The 24181-nt window shown below is 40.6% G+C and overlaps 1 protein-coding gene, 1 non-coding gene and 2 pseudogenes across 3 annotated transcripts in view; 1 reads left to right on the top strand and 3 right to left on the bottom strand.

Moving 5' to 3' along the window:
• Window positions 1–19187, bottom strand: part of LOC111171139 (AP-2 complex subunit beta-like) — a 62664-nt gene extending 43477 nt beyond the window's left edge. Inside the window, 3 exon segments of the mRNA XM_089900799.1 lie at window positions 2523–2628; window positions 7660–7719; window positions 18691–19187. Of these exon segments, the coding sequence (XP_089756925.1) occupies window positions 2523–2628; window positions 7660–7719; window positions 18691–18754 (230 nt within the window). The 5' untranslated portion in view covers window positions 18755–19187.
• On the bottom strand, window positions 5458–7397 carry LOC149744838 (small ribosomal subunit protein eS1 pseudogene; annotated as a pseudogene).
• Window positions 18754–22531, top strand: LOC149744839 (peroxisome assembly protein 12-like; annotated as a pseudogene). The gene is made up of 3 exons (XR_016388942.1): window positions 18754–19488; window positions 19784–20338; window positions 21158–22531. The product of XR_016388942.1 is annotated as a peroxisome assembly protein 12-like (transcript).
• A 1180-nt stretch (window positions 22532–23711) lies between these two features.
• Window positions 23712–23808, bottom strand: LOC149744840 (Z30 small nucleolar RNA). Its single transcript, XR_016390447.1, has one exon. It is a non-coding gene; the product is annotated as a Z30 small nucleolar RNA (small nucleolar RNA).
• Window positions 23809–24181: the final 373 nt, after the last annotated feature.

Below are 24181 nucleotides of genomic sequence, written 5' to 3' on the forward strand. Positions count from 1 at the left end.
TTAACCATTTTCAGAAAATGAAACAGTCCTAAACGTGTGTGCCATGTACACATTTAGATTCTATTGTATATATACACCCATGAAGGAAGTGACCAGTAACAGGTATTGGGACTCAGACCCTAGGTTAGAATCCTGGCTACATTACCACTAGCTGTATGACTTTGGGATTATTCTTTAGCCTCTCCAAGCATACACTGCTTGATCTCTAACATGGAATAACTTCTGATTCAGAATAACCTCTAGTTCAGAAGATATGAGGACTATAAAAAACATTGTAAGTAAAAGCATCTGTCCCTGTGCCTGACACAGAATGCACTTAAATTTAAACTTCCCTTTTCTTAATGACATTAGGAAGGTCATCATTAGCCTTAGCACCTTCTCAGATGTTTGAGTTACTATACCTTACATCCACCACTAGATGCTGCAATTTACTTGGCATTCTTGCACTCATCCATTTCTTATCAGCAGCATTTGACCCAACTAATAAAAGGAAAATCAATGCATTTCATATTAACATAAATATTTTAAAGTAAAAATCTACCTATTTTACTTATTTTTTTAAATTAAGATGACATTGTTTTAATTTTTGCCAATCTCTGATGTCTACTTTAAACAAAAACAGCTGGATTCTCACACATGCTCCTGCATTCAGCCTGTTGTAGAATGTTGTTTAGCTGAAGTGTAAGAAGAAAATCCATTTGCATACATGTATATAAATTGGAAAATGGAAGAGTATTTTAATAGCTTTTTCATATAACTGGATGTTCTCCTTTGATACATTAAAGCTAGACAAATGGTTGTTTTTCTTTTTGTTTTTAGTCCACAGATGGTAGTTTCTTAAAAGTTAGGTACAATATGGAATCTGAAACCATATCAATAAACTTTCTGTACTTGGTTGCATTAAAATCCATTCATTTATCACTTATTTTGAATGGATATTTTACCCATGCATAATTTTGTGATGTATGCACTGGTCATTTGGAAAATATTGGTTCAATGAGTTATGCAGATCTTCTCTATGGTGGTATATTTCATTATACAGCAGCAAATAATCACAGTCATTAATTTCACCACCAATCTCATCAGAAAAATCTCTAAGTATTGGGAAGCTATCAAGCTCACAATGGGAGATACAAGTTTTCCAACACTCTAATTTTTACTTTAAAGTCGAAATTTATCTACTGTCAAATTTTTTCCCTTAAAGTGACAGGTTCACTTTGTTCATTTTTTATAAAATGTCTCCCAAATACTGAAGTCTGATTAACTATAGTTCTGTCTGTCAATCTTTCTTTCACAAAGAAATGGTGTTCCCAAGTCAAACAATTGTGCAAGGGCTTTTTTTCAAGTCAACCGTCACACTTTGCTATGCAGTAGAAGTACTTTATGCCTAATTCCTATTTCATCACACAGAATATTAAAAAGACCTGAACTCAAAGTTCAAGGTTTACTGAAATAAATTTTTAGTGCTTCATGCAGGACAGTCCTAAGTGAAACTGCCCTTTTTTCCTGCAAGCACATGATGGTGAAGAATACAATGACTACTTTTACAGTTTGGCACCACTGCCTTAATTCACACTAAGGCACCAGCCATGCAAATGTCAACACAGTGAAAAGGGTAAATAACAACTAAGTATTATTACAAGAATAGCTTTGACTTCATGGATTTCATGGAAAGGATCTCAGGAATCCTCAGGGGCCTGCAGACAATCCTTATTTATTTCCAAATGGCCTTCCTAAATTACAGGAAAAAAGGGAGGAAAAAAAAAAAAGACCCTTTGGATTTTGTTACCACTGATTTTCATCTTGAATTCGGCAGTTAAAGGCAGAGTTGTAAAGTTGAGGGCACTGGCTTGAGCCAATTAAAGTACACATGGGCTTCTGCTTCTCAGTATATTTTTATCATCTTCTAAAACTACCTCAGCAGCAGATTTGTAACTGTGTCAGCTCTCAGGAGGTTTTATGCTAGATCTGTATGCAAGTGAAATCAAACTCGTTTCACTCAAAAAAACAAAAACAAAAAAACCTAAGTCACAGAGTTAATATAAAAGCAACTACACTTCCTGATGTTTCCAGTGGGACAAACTCATTCTTATACTTCTGACTGTAATAGCTTTAAATAAAAAGCAGTAGGGCTTCCCTGGTGGCGCAGTGGTTGAGAATCTGCCTGCCAAGGCAGGGGACACGGGTTCGAGCCCTGGTCTGGGAAGATCCCACATGTCGCGGAGCAACTGGGCCCATGCGTCACAACTACTGAGCCTGCGCGTCTGGAGCCTGTGCTCCGCAACAAGAGAGGCCGCAAGAGTAAGAGGCCCGCGCACCGTGGTGAAGAGTGGCCCCCGCTTGCCACAACTAGAGAAAGCCCTCGCACAGAAACGAAGACCCAACGCAGCCATAAATAAATAAATAGATTTAAATCATGTGGGCTTCTAAGAAGACATCTGCTTTAAAAAAAAAAAAAAAAAGGCAGTAAAAGCCATAGAGTAAGAGTCTAAAATGAGCAAAGCAGAAGAGATTACCCTTACCTAACATCTTTCCCCACAGTCATAGCAGCAATCACTTTCTTCACAGCCTCCTTCCTCTTTTCCTTCTTTTCATTGTTGAGTTCAGCCTTTAATTCAAAGATTTCTCCTAAAAGACAACAAACGGGTGAGGTCCCAGGATCAGAGAACTAGAGCAGAACACTGTACTATATAGCAAGTAACACAACAGATGACTGGTGGCAGGGCTGCAACTGAAAGAAGATTATTTAAAAATTATAGGATAGGTACAGTTCAAATCCCTAGAATATTAACCAACCCATTGATAAGGATGCTATTTTGGGGTTATCGCCAGAGAGGAAGGTGTAAGCCAGATCTCAGGAAGCACAGAAGTGGAAAAAAGGAAAGATATCTCATGATATCTTACTATGATGGGGAGAGAACGGCATCTGAGGGATGATCTCCTGTCAGAATTTCAAAGTCCTGGGAAAAAAATAAATGCAGGCAGGAAACAGGTTCACAAATCAATGTTTTCAAACCAGAAGAGACTCCTCATTCACCTACTCTCAACTCCACAAACAACTGAGGCTCAAAGGTCACTAAGTGAGCGAGTGACAGAGCTGGCCTTAGAACTGTTTCTCCCGACTCTTTAATCCAGTGTTTCTCAACGTTGGCTACACACTATTACCCGGGAAGTATCTAGAAATGCCAATGCTCAGGCTCCACTCTGGACCAAATAAATCAGAATGTCAAGGAGTAGAACTCCTACGTTCATATTTTTTAAAGTTTCCTCAAGTGATTCTAATATATAATCAGGGTTGAGAATCACTGCTCTAATTAGTACTTAAAGATGATAATGGGCTTTAAGGCCCTATCCTGTTCAATCAATCTAAGAACAGAAATAATAATCCTGAAGCTTCAAGAATGGTACAAACCAGAGTCATTTCTAAAGGTATAATCTTAAATGACTGACTGCTCAGGCCCTGCACCGTGAAATGCCAGGACTGTCACCACTATTTTAAGGCCCAGGCTCACCTATCTTCAGAAAGCTGGAGCTGAAATAAGAAAAAAGGTTAACCACCCTCAACTGGTTTTAAAAGAAAGAAGAAAATATACTATAAGACCACGAAAAAGAAGTTGACTATTGTCACGTCAACTTTCAATCCACAGAACTGCCTCATTTTCTTCCACCTTTATGACTGTTCTTGATGTTCACTTTAACCTCGTTCACCAGTATAGAAATACTGGGGGCAGCAAACTAGGTGATCTGCTGAAGCCTCTAAATGGGAAGGATGAACTGGCAAGAAGCACTGAAGTTGAGCACTAAAAAAGCCTGTTACATCAAAATCCATCGCTAACAAAGCAAACAAACTGTTACAAAAATCACCCTTTTATTTGACAGCTGCAAAAATAGCACAGACAGAAAAGCTGGGCCCTTTAAAGAGTCACTCTCCTCTTCTCCAAGTCCTCTGCTGCCAAATCCAGCTCTTAGGGTTCCCATCATTTACTTCTGAAAACAGTAAAGGACAAGCAGCACGGTTTCAGAAAATCTGAATTGTGCATAGCAGCAGAAGCTGAAGAATCAAAACAGGATATAACTGAAATTATTCCAACTCCAACAGCATAAATTTAAAGAATATGCGCCAGTGGCAGTTCTGGTGGGTGTTACAGGAAGTAAAAGGAACACAGTCTATCCATTTTTTAAAATGTGGTATTTACCCAGCCATGATTCATCTGTAAGTCTCAAACCTTTATAAAAATCCCTGAATTAAAAAAAGGTTACCAAGGACCCATTATAAGTGAAGGTTTGAAAAATCAGGTGAGTTTTAAAATTACATCTTTTTGTGTTATTATAGAAACATCTTGGTCATCAGAGCACACAAAATGTTAACAGAAGAAATAAATACATTTCAGAATGATAAGAGAGTAAGAAAAAAAGCTGAAAATGAATGACAAGGGGCTAAATGCTTTTGTACGCTATAAGCAGTAAAAACAGCAAGAAGTTGGGTGGAGCCAAGGAGGAGCACGGAGGCAAGGTATCTCATACATACTACAGCTTTATTAAATTCTTATCTTTCCCCCCTCCTTTTCCCCTGAATCAAATCTACCAAGCATTGCTAGCAGCTAGCAAGAGTTCTCAATCTCGGCTACACATCAGAAAATTCTGGGGAGCTTTTAAAAAACCCCCACGTCTAGGCCATATCCCACACCAAAGAAATCAGGATATCTGCAGGGGTAGGACTGGACATCACCTATTGTCTTTTACTTCACTGGGCAATTCCCATGTGCAGGCAAGGCTGAAAGCCATGGGCTAGTAGCTAATGTAATTAAGCAACTCTCTATGGTGTTTTCTGTATTATAATAGAAGTTTACCCTTAAATAACTCCAAACGACAGAAATATGCTTGTGCTTTCTAGAAAATTTTCTGGTGCTCCAGGCCACTATGTGTGCCCTCCCATTTTCTTTTCCTTTTGAAATCATTTTAATCTTAAAGAAAAGTTGCAAAATTCCCCATCTGCTAACATTATGCCACATTTGCTTTATCATACTTTTTATATATTTATACATTTTTTCTGATTCATTGAATAAGTAAACTGTAGACATCATGTCTCTTTAGCTCTAAATATGTCAGTGTATAACTTCTAAGAACAAGGAATTATGTTACATAGCTATAATACAATGATGAAAATCAGGAAGTTTAACAGTGATATACTGTCATTATCTAATCTATAAACCTTATTCAAAGATCTTGATAAAGTCTTTCATAGTACTTTTACCCCCATCCTCCTTGGGCCAGGATCCAATGCAGGATCATGCATTATACTTACTGTCATGTCTCTTTAGTCTCCTTTAATCTGAAACAGCTGGTCAGCCTTTGTCTTTCATGATAATGACATTCTTAAAAAGTACAGGCCAGTCATTTTATAGAACACCCTCAGCTGTCATGGGTGTTCCCTCATGATTACACCGAGATTATGCCTTTCTTTTTTTTTTATCACAAATGAGGTCTTTTATTTGTCACCATTAAAAGTCTGATTTTTAAACAGATTCCTGGACTGGTGGCTCATATCCATCAGCTCGTTCAACTTTAGCACCTGTCTCGTCCCCAGTAGCTTTTCCAGAACTACTACCTTCACCATGTAGCTCCATGAGTTTTCCCAATTCAAACTTGGGCTTCTTCAGCATTTTTACTTTTCTAACAAAGACATCATGGAGTGGATAAATAGATTGGCAGGCCTTTTCTATGTCTTTTCCAATGCTGTCTGGAATCAATTTATTGACCACCTCTTTCAAGTCATTTGTCTGCACCTCTCGGGTCATGATTTCCATCATCTTCTTGCGGATCTGGCGGACCTGCTGGTGCCGGGCATAAGAGGTCTTCCGAATCTGATTGTTGCGTTTTTTAGTAAAACCCACACAGAAGAGACGAAGCAAATAACCATTGGTAGTCTTGACATCAACGTGAGCTTCGATCATGGTCTGCCATTTTTTGACCATGGAGCACATTTTGTCACGGGTAAGATCCATGCCATGGAAATTAGTCAGGCAGTTTTTGCCCTGAACATCCTCAGTAATAAGCTTGAATTTTCTAAATGCAACTTCATCATTCTGCAGATCAGCAAGGCTCACTTCAAACACACGACCCTTGAGGCCATCAGATGCGATTTTGGTTCCTTGAGTTCTCGTGACTAGTGTTTTCCCAATATTTCTTATATTGAACATAGCTGGTGCTTTCACATCATACCAATCTTTCTTACAAAATGGGTCAACCACTTTCTTCTTGGCTCCCTTTTTACCGCCTTTCGTAAGGCGCTTGTTCTTTCCGACCGCCATGGTGCTGCTCCGAGAGCCAAAAGGCAGATTATGCCTTTTGACAGCCATAATTCAGAAATGATGGTATGAAATCATCATGTGTGGAAGGATAAGAAAATATCAAATTTCCATGCACTGTTTTGCAAAATCATTTTTTGTTAAAAATTTTAAAAATCATATGTATTAATACATGCATAGAAAAGACTGAGGATACATACCGAGTTCCCATCAGGAACAGGAATAGGGAGGGAGGGAACTTTCATTTTTACTTTTTATTGCTGTATTGCTTTAGTAGTACTCCTTGTAATAAAATGTTTATTTCCAAGTAAAAAATTAAAAGAATTTGGTGCAACCACTATGGAAAACAGTATGGAGGTTCCTTAAAAAACTAGAGTTACCATATGATCCAACAAACCCACTCTTGGGTATATATCCAGAGAAAATTCTAATTCGAAAAGATACATGCACCCCAACGTTCACGGCAGCACTATTTACAATAGTCAGGACATGGAAGCAACCTAAGTGTCCATCCACAGATGAATGGATAAAGAAGATATGGTTTACATATACTATGGAGTATTATTCAGCCATAAAAAAGAATGAAATACTGCCATTTTCAGGAACATGGATGGACCCAGAGATTACCATACTAAGTGAAGTAAGTCAGACAAAGAAAGACAAATATATGGTATCACTTATACGTGGAATCTAAAAAATGATACAAATGGACTTATTTACAAAACAGAAACACTCACAGACACAGAAAATAAACTTATGGTTACCAAACAGGAGGGGAGGAAGGGATAATCAGGACCTTGGGATTAGCAGATACAAACTAGTATGTATTAAATAAATGACAAGGTCCTACTGTATAGGACAGGGAACTATATTCAATATCTTGTAATAACCTATAATGGGAAAGAATCTGAAAAAGAATATATATATGTATACATACACACACACACACACACACATACATATATACACACACACACACGTGAATCACTTTGCTGTGCACCAGAAATGAACACAACATTGTAAACCAATTACACTCGATTTTTTTAAAAAAGAGAAAATAAATGTGCTTCTTCCTTTTACCCTCCTCAGATCTATCAATCTTCAATGGATCAATCTTGGATCTCTTCCTTTCACTAAAACCTTCAAGTCAAAATGATGTGCACCACAGCCGTACCTTTAAAAACCCATACTTTAATAATTTACTCAATACACTTTTCTGTAGGATATCCCCAATGAGATGGTCCAAGACATACATGTCTGAAGAGGTCAGGAGCATTCTACTTGGAACAACCTTACACCACAACTTTTGAAGAATCTTCAAAAAAGGCTGTGATCAGGTTCTCATACTTACCTTTTTTATTGGTTGTGAAGTATTTGGAGGCAGTCATGGTTGTGGATCTTTCATGTGCACCTACAGCAAGAGAAGAGAATTCCTTTAACCAAGTTATTTATGTCCAGCAAGGCATTCAACTAATTTTAAGATCATTTATATACAAGAAGTTCTGCATTCAGAAAGTATCTTCATCCTTACCACCATCACTGGTGATCCAAAGGGATGCAAGGATAATTAAGAATGTAATCCTTGCCTCAAAAGCTAATTGGAACAAAATCCAAAGGCCTAATGGAATAGAGTGATAATCTGAACCTATCATAGTTTTATGATTTTATCCACAATTATCTCCTCAGAGCCTCCAAGACCTAAAGCTACATCTTTTTACAAATACGTCTTCAGTTAGTCACTCCAATATTTAAAATAAGGAAAAGTTTGTTTCAAAAGATCTCCCCATTACTTTCCGTTAAAGCAAATCTGATTTACTTCCCTGCCTCAAGATGGAGTCACTCTAAGACATATATTCTGACACAGAGTAAAACTGAAAGAGAAAAAAATTTTATCAACCTCTTCACCATTACATGCAACTGTCAATAAAAGGAATTTCTTTCAGAAAAAAGAGAAAAGCCTAGATTAGTAGGACAATACTCTTTCATGACAAACACCTAGAGGCAAACATCTAGAGAGGTGTTATGCATGGATTTTTTTTTAAATTATGGTTTTCATATTTCCAACAACCTACAATTCCCCCGAGTATTCCCCAAAATAAAAAATATCAGTTTACAGTTAAAAACAATGCAAAAAACTGAGATATTTGTTCAGTCACACTGAGTGCTAAAGAGGATCAGAACTGGTGTTAAAACTTAAAAGAACATGGATCCCACCTTCAATTTAACTTTTCTGTTCCAATTTCCAGAATTAATCCAGTTGACATAAGTCTCCATTGGTAAAACGAAAACAGCATGGACTGATCACATTTCTCCCCAAATAATGAGACAATGTTTTCTGATTTGAGAAACCCTAAGATTTTGTCCAATGTACCTGACTTCTTTAAATACATTAAAACTTTCTTTTAATAATATTCCTGCTGCACTCAAAAATGAGTATCTTCTGGGATTTCCCTGGTGGCACAGTGGTTAAGACTCTGCGCTCCCAAAGCAGGTGGCCCAGGTTCGATCCCTAGTCTGACTAGATCCCACATGCGTGCTGCAACTAAGAGTTCGCATGATACAACTAAGGAGCCAGCGAGCCTCAACTAAGGAGCCCGCCTGCCACAACTAAGACCCGACACAACCAAATAAATACATTTAAAAAAAAATGATTATCTTCTTACTGACCACCATCATTAATAATACTTATCACCAAATTTTGGACAGATGCCCTGGCACCTACTCATTATTTTCTGGTCAAAACAACGAGTGATAATATATTTGGCAAACTTGAGCGATAATACCTCCACAAACAATGGTAATTATGGATCTGAGAAAAAAGACCTAAGCAGTCAACAAATCAATGCAATTAAGGAAAAAAGCCAGAAAATCATAAAATAATGAAAAAAGGTTGGCTCAAATTTGTTCTCTAAAATGTACTACTTGGACTATTTAAGGGAAATTAGACTCATCTGTTATCTTTCCAAGGAGCTGCTTAATGTTTATAGTACTGATCCTTATACAATAGTGCTTTTAGGTTGTACAAGAATTTCACTGAATTTACCTTGTTAGAAGAAGTGAGCTAGAGCTCACACAAATCATTATAGAATACAGAAATTTCTGATTTGACACTATTTGTTATAACTTAAAGTGAGCCTGTAACAGAGGCTTGTCTTATGTAGTATTTTCACAATGTCTTGTCTAGCTAAAATTCAAAGAATTATAATCTTTTAATCCATTTCATCACTTAGTCCATTCACAGTGTAAACTAAATGTGAAGTAGGCAAACTGAAGGAAGGAGTCCTTCACATAAAAGACCTGGAATAGGGACTTCCCTGGTGGTGCGGTGGTTAAGGATCCGCCTGCCAATGCAGGGGATGTGGGTTTGAGCCCTGGTCTAGGAAGATTCCACATGCCACGGAGCAATTAAGCCCGTGTGCCACAACTACTGAGCCTGTGAGCCACAACTACTGAGCCCACATGCCACAACTACTGAAGCCCACAAGCCTAGAGCCCGTGCTCCGCAACAAGAGAAGCCACTGCGATGAGAAGCCCACACACACCGCAACTAGAGAAAGCCCACGCACAACAACGAAGACCCAACACAGCCATAAATTAATTAATTAATTAATTAATAAAAAAAAAGACCTGGAATAAATGTGAAGTTATCATCTAAGAACTTATATATACAAAGAGGAAAACCAGTTTACAGAAATGATTACAGTACTAGAGCCTGACAGGAGGGCCACAGCTCAAGGCCATTATGGTCTATCCAGGATGTTGTTACACCACTCTAATCCTCTGGGATCATCAAAAGTTAAAACTTGCTTAACATTTAAAGACAAAAGCTGCTTGGAATTTCTGTTTCTTTGAAAAAGGGCCCAAAAATCGTTCTGTTTTCTAAAGCTCTCATACACATTCACATATATTAAATTTTTAACAGAAAATTTCAGCACAATCTGTTAAACATTAAATGAACCTCGTCTTAAATCGTACCTTTATTAGTGACCCACACATTTCATCACGTCCCCTAACAAATTTCATCATCGAGGAATAGATTTCTGTCCTTTTACATTGTGAGCACTAAGTTCTTAACTAGGGAATAATGTACCAGCCTACAAAATTTCAGGGAAGAGGAGAGAGTCAAGTACATGATCTTAGACCCTAAATTAAGAACCCCTGCTTTTCAAGAGAAAGGAGAAACACACCACTCTCTTATCTCGCACTGTCCTACACAACAGTAATGAAATATCCCTTACACATATTGGCAGAGCAACATTTTATCATGTCAGTTCCTGACTTAAGCCAAAAGAAAACTCCCCCCAAATAAAAATAAACCAGCCTAAACAAAAACAAATGAGAAGAGTCGGGGTTGCACAACACTATGAATGTACCAAATGCCACCAAACTGCTCACTCTAAAATGGTTGATTTTATGTTATGTGAATTTCACCTCAAAAAATTGCATATGTATGCATTTTTTGGCTGCGTTGAGTCTTCGTTGCTGCACGTGGGCTTTCTCCAGTTGCGGCGAGCAGGGGCTACTCTGCATTGCTGTGCGCGGGCTTCATTAGTTGCAGGATGCAGGCTCAGCAGTTGCAGCACATGGGTCCCAGAGCACGTGGGCTTCAACAGCTGCAACGTGTGGGGTCAGTAGTTGTGGCGCACGGGCTTAGTTGCTCCGTGGCATGTGGAATCTTCCCAGACCAGGGATCAAACCCCATGTCCCCTGCATTGGCAGGCGGATTCTTAACCACTGCACCACCAGGGAAGTCCCTGTATATATTTTTAAATGAGACACTGTTTCTTTGTTTTTGTTGTTTTTTAATGAGGCACTCTTAATCACACACCAGAGATGAATACGGTCAGATTCTCTAAAACATAGGATGGTGAAAACTGTTGTCTGGGGCTTCCCTGGTGGCGCAGTGGTTGAGAGTCCGCCTGCCGATGCAGGGGACACGGGTTCGTGCCCCAGTCTGGGAGGATCCCACATGCCGCGAAGCGGCTGGGCCCGTGAGCCATGGCCGCTGAGCCTGCGCATCCGGAGCCTGTGCTCCGCAACGGGAGAGGCCACAACAGTGAGAGGTCCGTGTACCGCAAAAACAAACAAACAAACAAAAAAAACCTGTTGTCTGCTTTAGAAGCCAAAGAAAAAGCAGCCAAGATAGAGTTCAAAGAATAAGTCAAGTATTTGCTGAAGAGCCTCAAAAATCAAGTTCCTTCTGGGAGCTGGGGGGGAATTTATTCCTCAGGAGAGTCCCAGGGCAAAGCCAAGCCATCATGGAGCTGGAATTCACACTACCTTTTTACCAGATCAAACTAGAGAAGTCACCGGCTGTTCTGAGGACCTGAGGTATGACCTCAGGACATTGTTAAAAGATAATAATAATAATGCTGCCACAGTCAAAAGCACAATCACTCTAACTTTCCTAGCCCAGAGTATGATGTCACTGCATTTCAGAAAAGGTCTCCCTGTACAGGATTATACATCTAGATTTAACATAACCTAGTTTCTACTAAATATAGCTTGTAAAAGTCCCTTCTCAACTATTCCTCCCTCCTTCCGGTGCCCGTAAAGAGAATAAGGCCAGAAAAAAATTAATAGGGTCTTAATTTCAAATGGCTCTCTGGGAAATGGCAGCTAAATTAGAGTTGGCGAGGCCACTAAATCCCCTCTTCGCATAAAGTAGGACTTTACACAGTTGGTGCTAGTAGGGAAAAAGTGAACAGTTGACCAAATTATAAAGCAGAAAGGTCATTTCAGCAATCTTTCATTACAAGGGTGAGAGGTGCTAATCAGATATTTCAATAATGCAAAGACAATGGCATCTTCAGGTATCATTTATTGCCTAAGAAATGACAGCAGACAACTCATTACAAGACACACCTGAAATTTCCATTTAAAAATGACCACAAAATAATCTGTTAATATTACCTGGTAAGAAAAAAGCTCAAAAGTTTTACATCCAATTCTTAACTGAAATAAACTCTGGAAAACTTACGCCTGGAAGGAGAGAAAAGAAGAAAGGAAAATGCGTCCTACCTGATTCGTTCCCTGTTCAGCTTGGTTCGTAATATTTTAAAATACGGGTGTGTCAAAGAAGAAAAAGAAAAGATGGAAGAACTGGACTTTCTTGAGTCTCTTAAGTCACAGAATGTTAGATTTGTATTACCTTTACCACCCAATTTTCAGTGAGGTTATTTGCAGAACACACTATACTTTCTGCTTCTTTGGGAGTTTAAAACTACTAAGGTACCTGCAAACAGTTCTCATCTTACCACCATGCTTAGTCATCATTGGAATGTGTCACACGTTTTCTTGTACAGCTGCATCTCCTTCATCTGCAGCTTTCTATTATGACTCTGTAAGTGTACCCTGAGGCTAAGCAACAGAATTATACCAGGGAGGTGATTAATAATTTAAATTGTTCCTCACTGAGACCACTTCCTTTGTCATTCTTCCTTTTCTAAACTTACTGAGTTTTCTTTACTTTCTCTTTTAAACCACATGATTATAAGTGTTTGGCATTTAAAAAACACTTCTTAAAAGTCAAAGTTTAATGAAGCATTCACACTTTATTCACACTGCTTCATAATGAAGCAGCCAGGTGAGTTGAAAAAAAGTCTGCCCCGCAAATGGGCACTGTTTTCATGCTCTGAAAACAAAGAGCATGAATCAATTCTTTGGATTCAAAGAATATGGAATAACAGGAAGTTCCAGTTTCTCTACCTCTGTCTTAATCTACAGTCTTTCCTCAAACCAGACCGCTCCTTCTAAGACCAGAAAGAAAAAACTCCGGGCTAAGATTTACTCCCACCTGCTTCCCCCTCTCTCACATCGGGTCAATTCTGGAGGTTTCTCTTCCCTTTCTCCAATGTCAGGAATTCCTCTTCTTTCCCCAGGTGGTCAAGATTCTAGGGATATGTTCCTCCATTACGAGGTGAGGGAGAGGTGTCTCAACCTCAAATTACAGAAGACGGGTGAGGTCTGCCCATCTATGAGCAAAACTTTGGGGGAACCCCTTTCGCCTTCTGGTACCTGGACACGTCCCAGCCTCTCAGTGAACGACGCCAAACCGGGAAGAAGGTTCTCCCCTCGGCCCACAGTCTCTACCGGTCACACCCCTGGCCTCTGGCCCTCCTAACCCCCCACTTCGAACATATCTTTTCCCCAGTGCCCCCCAACTCCCAGTTGCCACCCCGCGGATTCCCTCACCCCGCTCCAGCGGTGGAGTCCCCTTCTCCAACCCTCTTCCTCACAACGGTCACACCTGACGGCTCACTCCATCTTCAATAGTCACGCTCCTAAGATTGCTCTCCTCCGCCCGTCTCTAACCAAGCCTGGCCCCCTGCCCCAAAAGAGGGACACACCCCAAAGTTAGCCGCCCTGAACTCACCGGAGGCAAGGGCAGGGGTGGCAGCAGCAGCCAGAGAGCACGGCCCGAGCGGTGCTGTAATGGTTTCCTGCACGCCACGACTCCTTCTCCAGGTCTAAGCCACTGCGCAAAACCCACTTTGCCAGGGACAAACATGGCGGACAGGAAACTCTGACGTCAGACAGCCTCGCCGTGTGACGTCATCCAGGCGCGCGGGAGAACCAGAAAGGCGGGCATCTCGGTCGCCTTGGAGACGGAAAAATTTTGCGCAGTCGGGAAGCGACCTGAGGTCCGGGCCTCCTAGGAAGTTCACTGACTATCGGAATGGATCTATTAAACAAGCTGACATTCCCTGGATTTGTTTCCTCGCACAGGAGTTCTCTAAAAACTTACACATAGGGATAGTGAAACATCCTGTTTTCTTAAAAAAAAAAAAAAAAAAAGCCCAGCTAATTTCCCTGGCCAGTTCAGGAACGTGGACAATGGTGACCCAGCCCAAGACCATACAAGGGCAGTGGGACTGGAGGAGAGTGGTGCAAGGAAAAGAGGTTGACATGGCCTCAGATCTGAGTTTGAATCCATCTGAGATCGAATCCCTGTCCTGAATGTGATTAGGAAAGTTACTTGATGTCTCCTCAACCTTAGTCTTACTTGTGAAATAAATCCAGTGATATAACTCTCTCCAGCTTGTGAAGCTTAAAGTAGGTAAGGCGCCCAGCATGTAATAGGCGTGCTTACACAAAAGTAAGTTCCTTTCAGAAACCAAGACCTAGATATCTCTGTACCTTCCCCTCAAAACGAAAACTTCCCACTTAAAACTGCTCTAAGTAATAATAAAGTCTTTAACCAAAAAAAGAAGAAGAGGAATGTGAAGAATAAAAGCCTGAGGCAGAAGGTGGGAAACCAAAGTGCAAAGGGTACTGAGAAGTAGAAGGAAAAGCAGGTGGTCATAATCATTTAGGACGTTTTTAGAGTTCTATGAAAGTATAGGAACTATATACTATATCTCTGAGGCCTAGCCGCCCCCTCCCCAAAATTTGTTGAATGGATAAATGTATGAGTGAGTGGTCAACAACAACAGTTGCTAGAGAGAAAAGGAGGAAGGGCCGAAAAGTGTCCAAGGATTTAGCAGCACAAAGGTCTTCGATGTCACTGCTGAGACCATCAGCAGAGATAATGAAGGCAAAAGCCATGCTGAAGAAGTCTGAAGATAAATGGGAGGTAAGGAAATGAAAACAGATAACTCCATAAGAAAGTATGGCTGAAAGAGAAGAGATATAGGATGGTGTCTGAGGGAGAAAGTAGCAAGCATTTTATTTTTAAGTTCTATATTCATACATTTTCTTTACACTAACCCTTTAGCAATACCATGGGTTCAATCATTTTTCCTACCCATATGACTCCAAAATATCTATCTCTAGCCTTGACCTAGTCCCCAAACTTCACCACCAAATTGCTAACCGCACTGATCGTTAAGTCTGCACATATGGCCCACCCAAATTAAGCAAATCATAAGAGTATTGGGGGGGGTGTTTAAAAACTGTGGTTCCAGGTACAACTCACAGAAGACAGAGGTGGATTTTGTAAAGAGATGCCACCAGAAAAATCTTTGATTCATACCTCTCCCCGGTTCAAAACCTTTCAACAGCTCCTCATTTCCTAATTTGTACAGAACCTATCCTTCTCCCAGTTTTCCCCATTTCTTTGCTCTTTAGTTTTCTCATCTACAAAATGGGAGAAATACTAATATCCAATCATAATATTATTACAAGGATGAAATGAATTCGTGTACGTAAAGCACTTAGAACTATGCCTGCACATAGTATGGACTATGTAAATATTTGGTATGATTGCAATTATTTGAACAAATTACACTGCCAGAAATTACTAGCCAGAAATCTGGGGGTCATTCTTGATTTCTCTCTCTCTTAACTGCCACATTCATTCCATCTCCAAGTTGTCAATCCTACCTTCAAAATATATTTCAAATTCATCCAATCCCTTCTATTCACCTCATTATTCCAAGCCACCATCGCCTCTTGCCTCAACTACTAGAAACCTCAACTCTCCTCCCAACCATTATTCATACAGCAGCCAGATTTTTGTTTCACTTTTTTTTTGAAGTATAAACGAACATTCCAAAAAGTGCACACCAAAAATATAACGCTTGATGAATTTTCACAAAGTAAATGTAACCACATAACCATTACGGGGTCATCTTAAAAATATAAACCTGGTCATGACTCCGGTGTATAAATCCTTCAATGACCTCCCATTATACTTTGACTAAAATCCAGTTTCCTTCCCATGGCCTATGAGTGGTTAGGCTCCTGTCTACCTCTCTTAATATCATTTTATCCTTTTCAGTCACTCCTCATTTCCTCTTCATTTCACCTCTTGCTAGCTTTTGCAGCTCTCAAATAGGCCAAGCTCTTTCCCATCCTAGGGCCTTCACAACTACCGCTCCTCCTACCTAATATTCGTTTTCCCCAACTCCACACAGGGCTGGCTGGCTTATAATTTAGGTCTCACTTTAATTGTAATCTCATAAAGGCACTCCCTGATTACCCAGTCTAAAAGGTTCTTCTCTTCCAGGCCCCACTGCCACCCCCATCATAGCCCTCTTATTCCATTTGTAAATTATATATTAGTCTCTTTACTTATTATTTCTCTCCCCAACTAGACTGTAAATTCCATGAGGGCAGATACCAAGTCTGTTTTTATTACTACTGTCCACCCAGCACCTAGCATAATGCTTGGCGCACAGCATGTATTCAGTAATAAATGAATAATTATTCAGGAATAAATGAATGAATGTCCACAAGCAAAGTACTAAAACTAGCATTTAAGAGCCTCTATATTATGGTCAACAGTACAGACTATGTATTATTGGTCTATTTTCCTCTCTATATTTAAAGCAAACAATTTCCTCCTCAAATACAATCCACGCTGCTCCCTTAGCCTGGAAAACCCTGTCACCATGGCTGTGCCTTTCCCCAAACGTACTCATCTTTTGAGGTCCACCTAATCCACAAAACTTTCTCAGTGGACATCTGGTCCTGATATAAGATGCAGGAGATACCAGGTTACATTGCTGTATTAGAAAGCAACTGGCAGAAAGAAGCTGAGATAAAACGTGAGGTTAGAAACGATCTTCCCCTTGGTTACAAAGGCCAATATAGCTTCTGTTTAAGCTAGTTTGAACGGCCTCATTTCTCCCAGCTGTTATTGTCTCTTCCTCTAAACTCACCATATTAACCTGTCTGATGGCTCGTCACACCTTTTAACATAAGTGCAATCAATTTTTGTGTCTTGCTTATTACACCATAAACCTGGGAGTGGGATTTGTGATGAGGTGTTTATTATTTATTGGCTGTAATAACTGACATTGTTATTTTTGACTGCCTTTTTTCTCACATAACAACATCAGTTTACTTTTGGAATATTCTCAAAGGACTATTAAGGTGTCTTGCACTCTTCTGGCTAAGAGTGAAACAGCGAGTGGAGATGAAATCTGAACCAAGGTCAGTCAATAGGGATCTGAATCATAAGTACAGTGACAGAAATTTGTTGAAGCTCGTTCATTGCAACAGCGATGCCTGTATGACACTTTGCTAATTCTTGCTAGAAACATCCAGTAGGACTGTGTAATTACTGTTCCCTCAGAGCTGGTTTTCCTTATTTTGTTAGCTACTCCATATTCTTCTAATAATTTTTTTTAGTTTAAATTAGCCTGTTTTCTGTTGCTTGTAACCAAAGAACCCTAACTGATACCAATGTTTAACTAACTTCCCACTCGTCTTAGGTGATGCTATTTCTCAACTTTGTCGTTTTGCTGTTCACTTAAGAAAAGCCTCTCTGTAAGAGCTACCACTGACCAAGAACCTAAAGCTAGGTGTTTTATATAGATACACTATCTCTACTCCTTAAAACTCTGTAAGGTAAAATCTTCCATCAATGTGACTTTCTCCAGCAGGTATCCAATCAAACTATAAAACACCTTTTTTTTTTTTTTTTTTGGCCACGCTGCATGCAGGATCTTAGTTCCCCTGGCCAGGGATCCAAGCCACGCATCCTGCAGTGGAAGCACAGTGTCCTAACCACTGGACCGCCAGGGAATTCCCTGAAACACTTTTTGGAACCACAATTAAGGTTAATTTGCAAGATTTTATTTCTCCTATTGAAACAACTAAACCCAAACCTTGTTCCAGCGTTCTCATTATGTGAAACAATTAACTAACTTTATACCATAACGTCCTCTATGGTATAAAGTAAGCAAACTTCTATTTCTAGCTATTTAGCCCAGGGGTTGAGGGGAGAGGTTGGAGAGAGAGATGAACTTTATTATCCAAATTCAGTAAACCTGCAGCTACTCAAGGCAATTGCATACGATGTAAAAGCAGTTTGCAAAAGGTCAGGTTAATTACATTAACTTTGGTACACAATGAAAAGTACCTTCTCTGCCAAGCCTCCCCAATTCATGCTAGTTAGAATTCAACAGCATCACTCCGTTTTAGCACTGTATTCATATCGCTAATGTGACGCATCCTACCGTGTTCGAGGGCAGGAACCATTTTCAATTAGTGTAGCAAGTGCCCAGAGTTCTGCTTGAACGTAATCTAACCTAGAAGACAATTAAGGTACCAGCTTGAATGAAAAATAATCGTCCCAAATTCTGAACAACAGCAGGAAATTTTTGTTGTTGTTAATAATTGGCAGCCATAAGGCTAAGCCTTCTATCTCGGCTTTGTCGCTTCAAATCCTTCCCGAAGGCGGCAAAAATAGTGAGCCACCACCCCCGCCGCAAGCAAAGTGAGCCTTCCATCTCCACATTCCCTTGGGTCCCTCGCCTCTCTCTATCGCCCCAGGGAACAAAGGCCTCAGCAACAGGCCGAGCTCTGGCTCCGGGCGCCATACGTCAGTGCGGCGACCCAACACCTTGCCAAAAAGACTCTGTAGAGAGATATCAGAGCCGTGGCTTTCCAACAACACAGCGATGCAAAACCAGCTAAGAAAAATAAAACCTACCAGCGGAAAACTCCTCTCCAACCGAGCCCGCTGGGGGCGGAAGCGGAAGTCCCTGTGAGATCATAGAGTTCTCTAGTTCCGGTCGCGGAGCCGCGTTCGGGGCTAGAGCGCCTCTCCACGGCCACCGGGCTCCAAGCGGCTTCTGTTTCCGGTTGCGGCTTCTGACATAAAGCCGAGACCTGCTTTTAAACGCGGCGTCGCGGGTTCCTCGCTCCTCGCCTGGAGTCAGCTCGCAAGGACTGGCGCGGGCGGGGGGATTGCACAGCCCACAGCTGAGCCAGGCCGTTGGGGCCGGCCTGCACTGGCACCTTCGATCCCTCAGAGCCGCCTGGCTTTTGAGCCCTCCGGATTGGGAGTCCGTGGTTGGCCGCCTCCAGGACTGCCGCTCGAGAGGCCAGCGCTCCTTCGCCGTACCTGTCCCACCATAGTCACGCTTCTCCCTGTGAGGTGCAGCATTAATCAACTCACCTGTCCCACACACTACTTCCCTAACGTGGGTGTCCGCGTTGACTTCATTCTTCACCTTCCCTTGAGACCCCTCCCCTCTGCCTCCGGAAGAGGTCTTTTTTGCCCAGTTCCTGTAAAAAGCACCCATCTGGCACCCCCAGAAAGTTCATGCTTACTAGAGAGTTTGTGGGCAAAGTGAAACCCAGTGCACACACGAAACTATGGCTGAGCACGGGGCTCATATCACAACTGCTTCTGCGGTGGATGACCAGCCAGCCATCCATCTTTGAGGTGGTAGCACAGGACAGTTTAATGACAGCAGTGAGACCTGCTCTTCAGCATGTGGTCAAGGTAAGGATTTAATTCTCTGAAAAGTTTTAGGAACGTCCGGGTAAAAACCAAGCCAATAATCTGAATTTATTTGTTGGCCTAAGTTTTGAAATAACCAATTAGCATATAATGCACATCACATGATTTAATGGTTATGGAGTCTCTTGTTATGTGTACTGAATACCCAGCACTAAAGGGAGGTTAAGGTAGACCCAGAAAGAAAAGTGTGGGAATTCAGAGGGAAAAAAAGGAAATATAAATACAAGGCATAGTAGCTGTGTAATGGAATGAATTTCATTTATTTATTTTGCTTTAGGTTCTTGCAGAATCAAATCCTGCCCGCTAGGGCTTCTTGTGGAAGTGGTTTGATGAAATCTTCACCCTGCTAGGTCTTCTGCTCCAGCAACATTATCTGTCTAAAACCAGCGCCTCGTTTTCTGAAAACCTTTATGGCTTAAAGAGGATCGTAATGGGAGACACACACAAGCTTCAGAGATTGGCCAGTGCTGGTCTCCCAAAGAAGCAGCTTTGGAAGTCAGTTATTTTCCTGGTTCTTCTTCCCAGTCTGAAAGTGAAGCTGGAGAAGCTGATTTCTAGCCTGAGAGAAGAGGATGAATATTCCATTGCATCCCCCTACTTCCCGCTGGAAACGATTTTACAGAGCCTTTTTGGCAGCCTACCCATTTGTTAACATGGCCTGGGAAGGCTGGTTGCTTGTACAGCAGCTTCGATACACCCTAGGAAAGGCTCAGCATCACTCACCACTGCTGAGTCCGGCTGGGGTTCGGCTAGGTCGACTTACAGTTCAGGATATACAAGCTGTGGAGCACAAACCAGCCAGAGCCAGCATGATGCAGCAACCAGCTGGGAGGTGAGGCCTTAACATTTCCCCAACATATTTGATTAATAAATCCTAAAATCTTATCCCAATTTTATGAAATTTACCCACCTCAGTCCACTTCGGGGTATTTCATAAAATCATCGAAAAATTCTTGTGTCCATAAAACAAGGATTGCCATCCTGGTAACCTTCCTCATCATAATGGCTACATTTTTGCACACACTTGCTATGTACCAGGCCCTTTGCTAGGTGTTTACGTATATTATCTCAATCCTCATCACAGCTCAATGAAATAAATGCATTAGCACCACTTAACAGTTGAGGAAAATAAGTTCTAACATTTGAGTACCTTGCCAAGGCCACACAGCTAATAGGCGGCAGAGCTGAGATTCAAGCCAGATCAGTACAATTCTAAAGACTGCTCTTAACCGTGGTGCTATCCCACTCCTAGTGTCTGTGTTCTCTGACAAGTTCAAATATATTCCTCAGTACTGCCGAGTTGTTCTTTAAGTGAGTTATTTCTTTTTCTGGATATACTATCTTCCACCCCCATAAAAGGTCTATATAATCAATGGCTCATTAATTTCTTTCTCAAAACACAAAGCAAACAAAGCCCTAGTCATTAAAAACAAAGCTTAGCTCCTAGAACTCCTAAACTACGGTAGGTCAGAAAGAGGGAATTGTTTCGAATAGACACTTACAAGTGAAAACGCCAGTCCAGCAACTATTCAATCCCCAAGCTGAATCAACGATTCTAATGAAAAGTGTAAGAACTACACGCGTATTAGTTGTTCTGTGATTGTACCTAAATAAACAGTTTCTCCTTTCCCTCCTTGTTCTGTTCTCCAAACGGCGTTGGCGAGAAGATGAAGTCAGCTCTGAAGCAAGCCGTGGGAGGTGCCGCCTCATGCCTCTCTACTGGCCTTTCGGTGGGTGTATTCTTCCTGCAGTTCCTTGAGTGGTGGTATTCATCCGGAAACCAAGAAACCATCAAGTCATTGACTGCCCTGCCTACTCCACCACCACCGGTACATCTAGACTACAATTCTGATTCTCCCCTGTTGCCCCAAATGAAGACTGTGTGCCCACTGTGTCATAAAAACCGGGTGAATGACACCGTTCTCGCCACCTCTGGCTATGTGTTTTGTTATCGCTGTGTGTTTCATTACGTGAGGAGTCACCGAGCTTGTCCCATCACAGGTTATCCAACACAAGTACAGCATCTGATTAAACTGTACTCCCCTGAGAACTGAAAGGGATCAGCACCTTGTCTCACCACGAAATGACTGCGCTATAAGGCCAGAGGGCTGGTTTCCGCACGGTAAATAGCATTGTTTGATCATCCTCAATTAATAATTGTATGAACTTTAAACAGCCACATGGATTTCTTTAAAAGGATGTACTCGTTGATCTTAACCTTTTAGCTTGCTCCCTAGACACCTCTACTTAGAGTGGACCGAGCTGGTCAGAGTGAGAGAATCAGGACTGGCAGGGGATGTGAGGGTCAGCATAGAGAAGGGGATCAAAGAGGGTACTCGGCACAGAAGCTTTTCCCGTCCCCTTCCTTAAAGGACAAGAGGTATAGAAGCTCTCAGGAAAAACCCAAGTTAGACCTCGTAGAGTGGGTAGTGAAGGGGAAGCAGGCCTTTTGAGAAAGGAAAGCATTTATCTGCCTATGAGGAATAGGTTTTATCGGTTTGCAAACAGTATGAAATATGGACCTGCTTTTTAAAATTTTATTTTATTTATTTTTTTAATACAGCAGGTTCTTATTAATTATCACTTTTACACACATCAGTGTATACATGTCAATCCCAGTCTCCCAGTTCATCCCCCCACCCCCCCCCCACGGACATGCTTTTTATAGAAATACTTAGAAACACTTTCTCCTTCCATATGCTGAGACTCATTTGTTAAGTAACATTTGCTATAGTTTATCACCTTTTAAAGATCCCTTTGTGAATGACACATATCTTCCTTGGGAAACTGGTTACAGGAAAATAGGGGTTGAATGTATATACAGAATAGTCTGAAGACTTCAGTGTGAAAGCAAAGCTATTAATGAAGAGATGAAGTAAAATACTGCCCTAACTATGACTGTGTAAAGACAGGATCTTTTCATAAGCTCTTTGTGCTTGCTGTTAAGAGTTTGCTAAGCTGACATGAATTATTCTGGCTATTACTAAAGTTTCTACAAAACGCTTAAGTAAAATTTAAGAATAAATGTTTTTTGGCAAAGAGCTGTTCCATGTCATGATTATGATTATGTGGAAATGGAAAGATTAGTGGAGGTATTTAGAGTAAATTTTTCATTCAGGCCACCTTTGCCTTTTTTTTTTTTTTTTTTTTTTTTTAGCGGTACGCGGGCCTCCCGTTGCGGAGCACAGGCTCCGGACGCGCAGGCTCAGCGGCCATGGCTCACGGGCCCATCCGCTCCACGGCATGTGGGATCTTCCCGGACCGGGGCACGAACCCGAGTCCCCTGCATCGGCAGGCGGACTCTCAACCACTGCGCCACCAGGGAAGCCCCTACCTTTGATTTTTTGAGGCATTCTGTATTAACATTTTGCTTTTTTTGCTAATCCAATATTGGAGAGAAATCCTCTCCTCCAACAGCAAGAATTCAATCTTGAGTGAAATACCTTATTTCTCAAGTGAAATACTGCACAAACACTTAAGTTGCCACCGGATTGGCAGGGTTAAACATACAGGTTAAAAACATACGGGTTAAAAAAAAAAATCGTTACTACAAGAGGAAGGATGAAAATGATTTTTAAGTGCCTCTGCTGAGACAGGTGTTGTCCAATACAACTCATTTCAGCAATTCAAAGCACATTTTCTGATAGCACTAAGATAATAGAACTAAATTTTGAAATAGAATATCCTATAGATTTTAAAATATTAACACTTTTATGTACCATGAGAAGAGTATAATGGATATTTGCAAAAATTCTTATTAAACCACAAGGTTTTACCAGAACAAATACCATAGTTAAGTAAACTTTTTTTTTAATTTAAAAATTTTTTAATTTGTTTCAAAGTTAAACCCAAGACACACTGACTTCACAGGAAATCCAATGAGAAATGTTTTTCTAGGCTGAACACCTGTTTCCCCTTAGTCTCCCCCCAAAAAACATGTACATGTTAATTACTTTCATTTTACAATCACTGCTAAATAAACATTTTTAATATAGTAATGAGTCAATAAGGGAACCGAACCAGATTCAGGACTGAAATAATGCAGTTTTCCATGAAGATATCAAAGCCATATTTTTTACCTCAACCTACAAAGAAAAACAGGAAAATATCAGTAATTCAAAAGAATATTAAACACTCTTACACATAATAAAACCAGTATCCAAATAGGCTAGAACATACCAATGTGGAAAAACCACAACCAGAATCAGCTCAGAGAGAAGATTAAGGGGTCATACCCTGGTCAATGCCAACACTGAAGCAATGGCAATACCAGGTCAGACTATACTTCACTCATCATTGCATCATTGCTTTTCACCTCCTTGTATGATCTAAGAGCAGCCCAACACCCTATTTTCACATCCAAGAAAACTTAGGTTTACCCATGAGAAAAAAAGACTTCTTTTCAGGTAAGTTGCAACCGTGGGCTTTCAATATTTGATCTTCTACTATTCACCTCAAGCAACTCTGCTGTACAAACATGCAAACTTGAACAAGTTTTGTTTTGGAGGTGCTTTTTAAAAATTTTTGTAATACAGAGTAGAGTGGAGAAGCATTTACAGTTCAAAAAAACATTTCTTGTTTTAGTGAGTCCAAACACCATGCATGATAAAATCTCAGGGATGTCTGTGAAGGGATTTATAATCTAGTTCTAAAGCAAAATCTTTAGAAAAGATTT

The sequence above is a fragment of the Delphinapterus leucas genome, chromosome 19 (assembly GCF_059928025.1).
Source record: "Delphinapterus leucas isolate spDelLeu-1000000601 "Yukka" chromosome 19, BTC_Dleu_Yukka2, whole genome shotgun sequence".
Classification (NCBI taxonomy): Eukaryota; Metazoa; Chordata; class Mammalia; order Artiodactyla; family Monodontidae; genus Delphinapterus; species Delphinapterus leucas.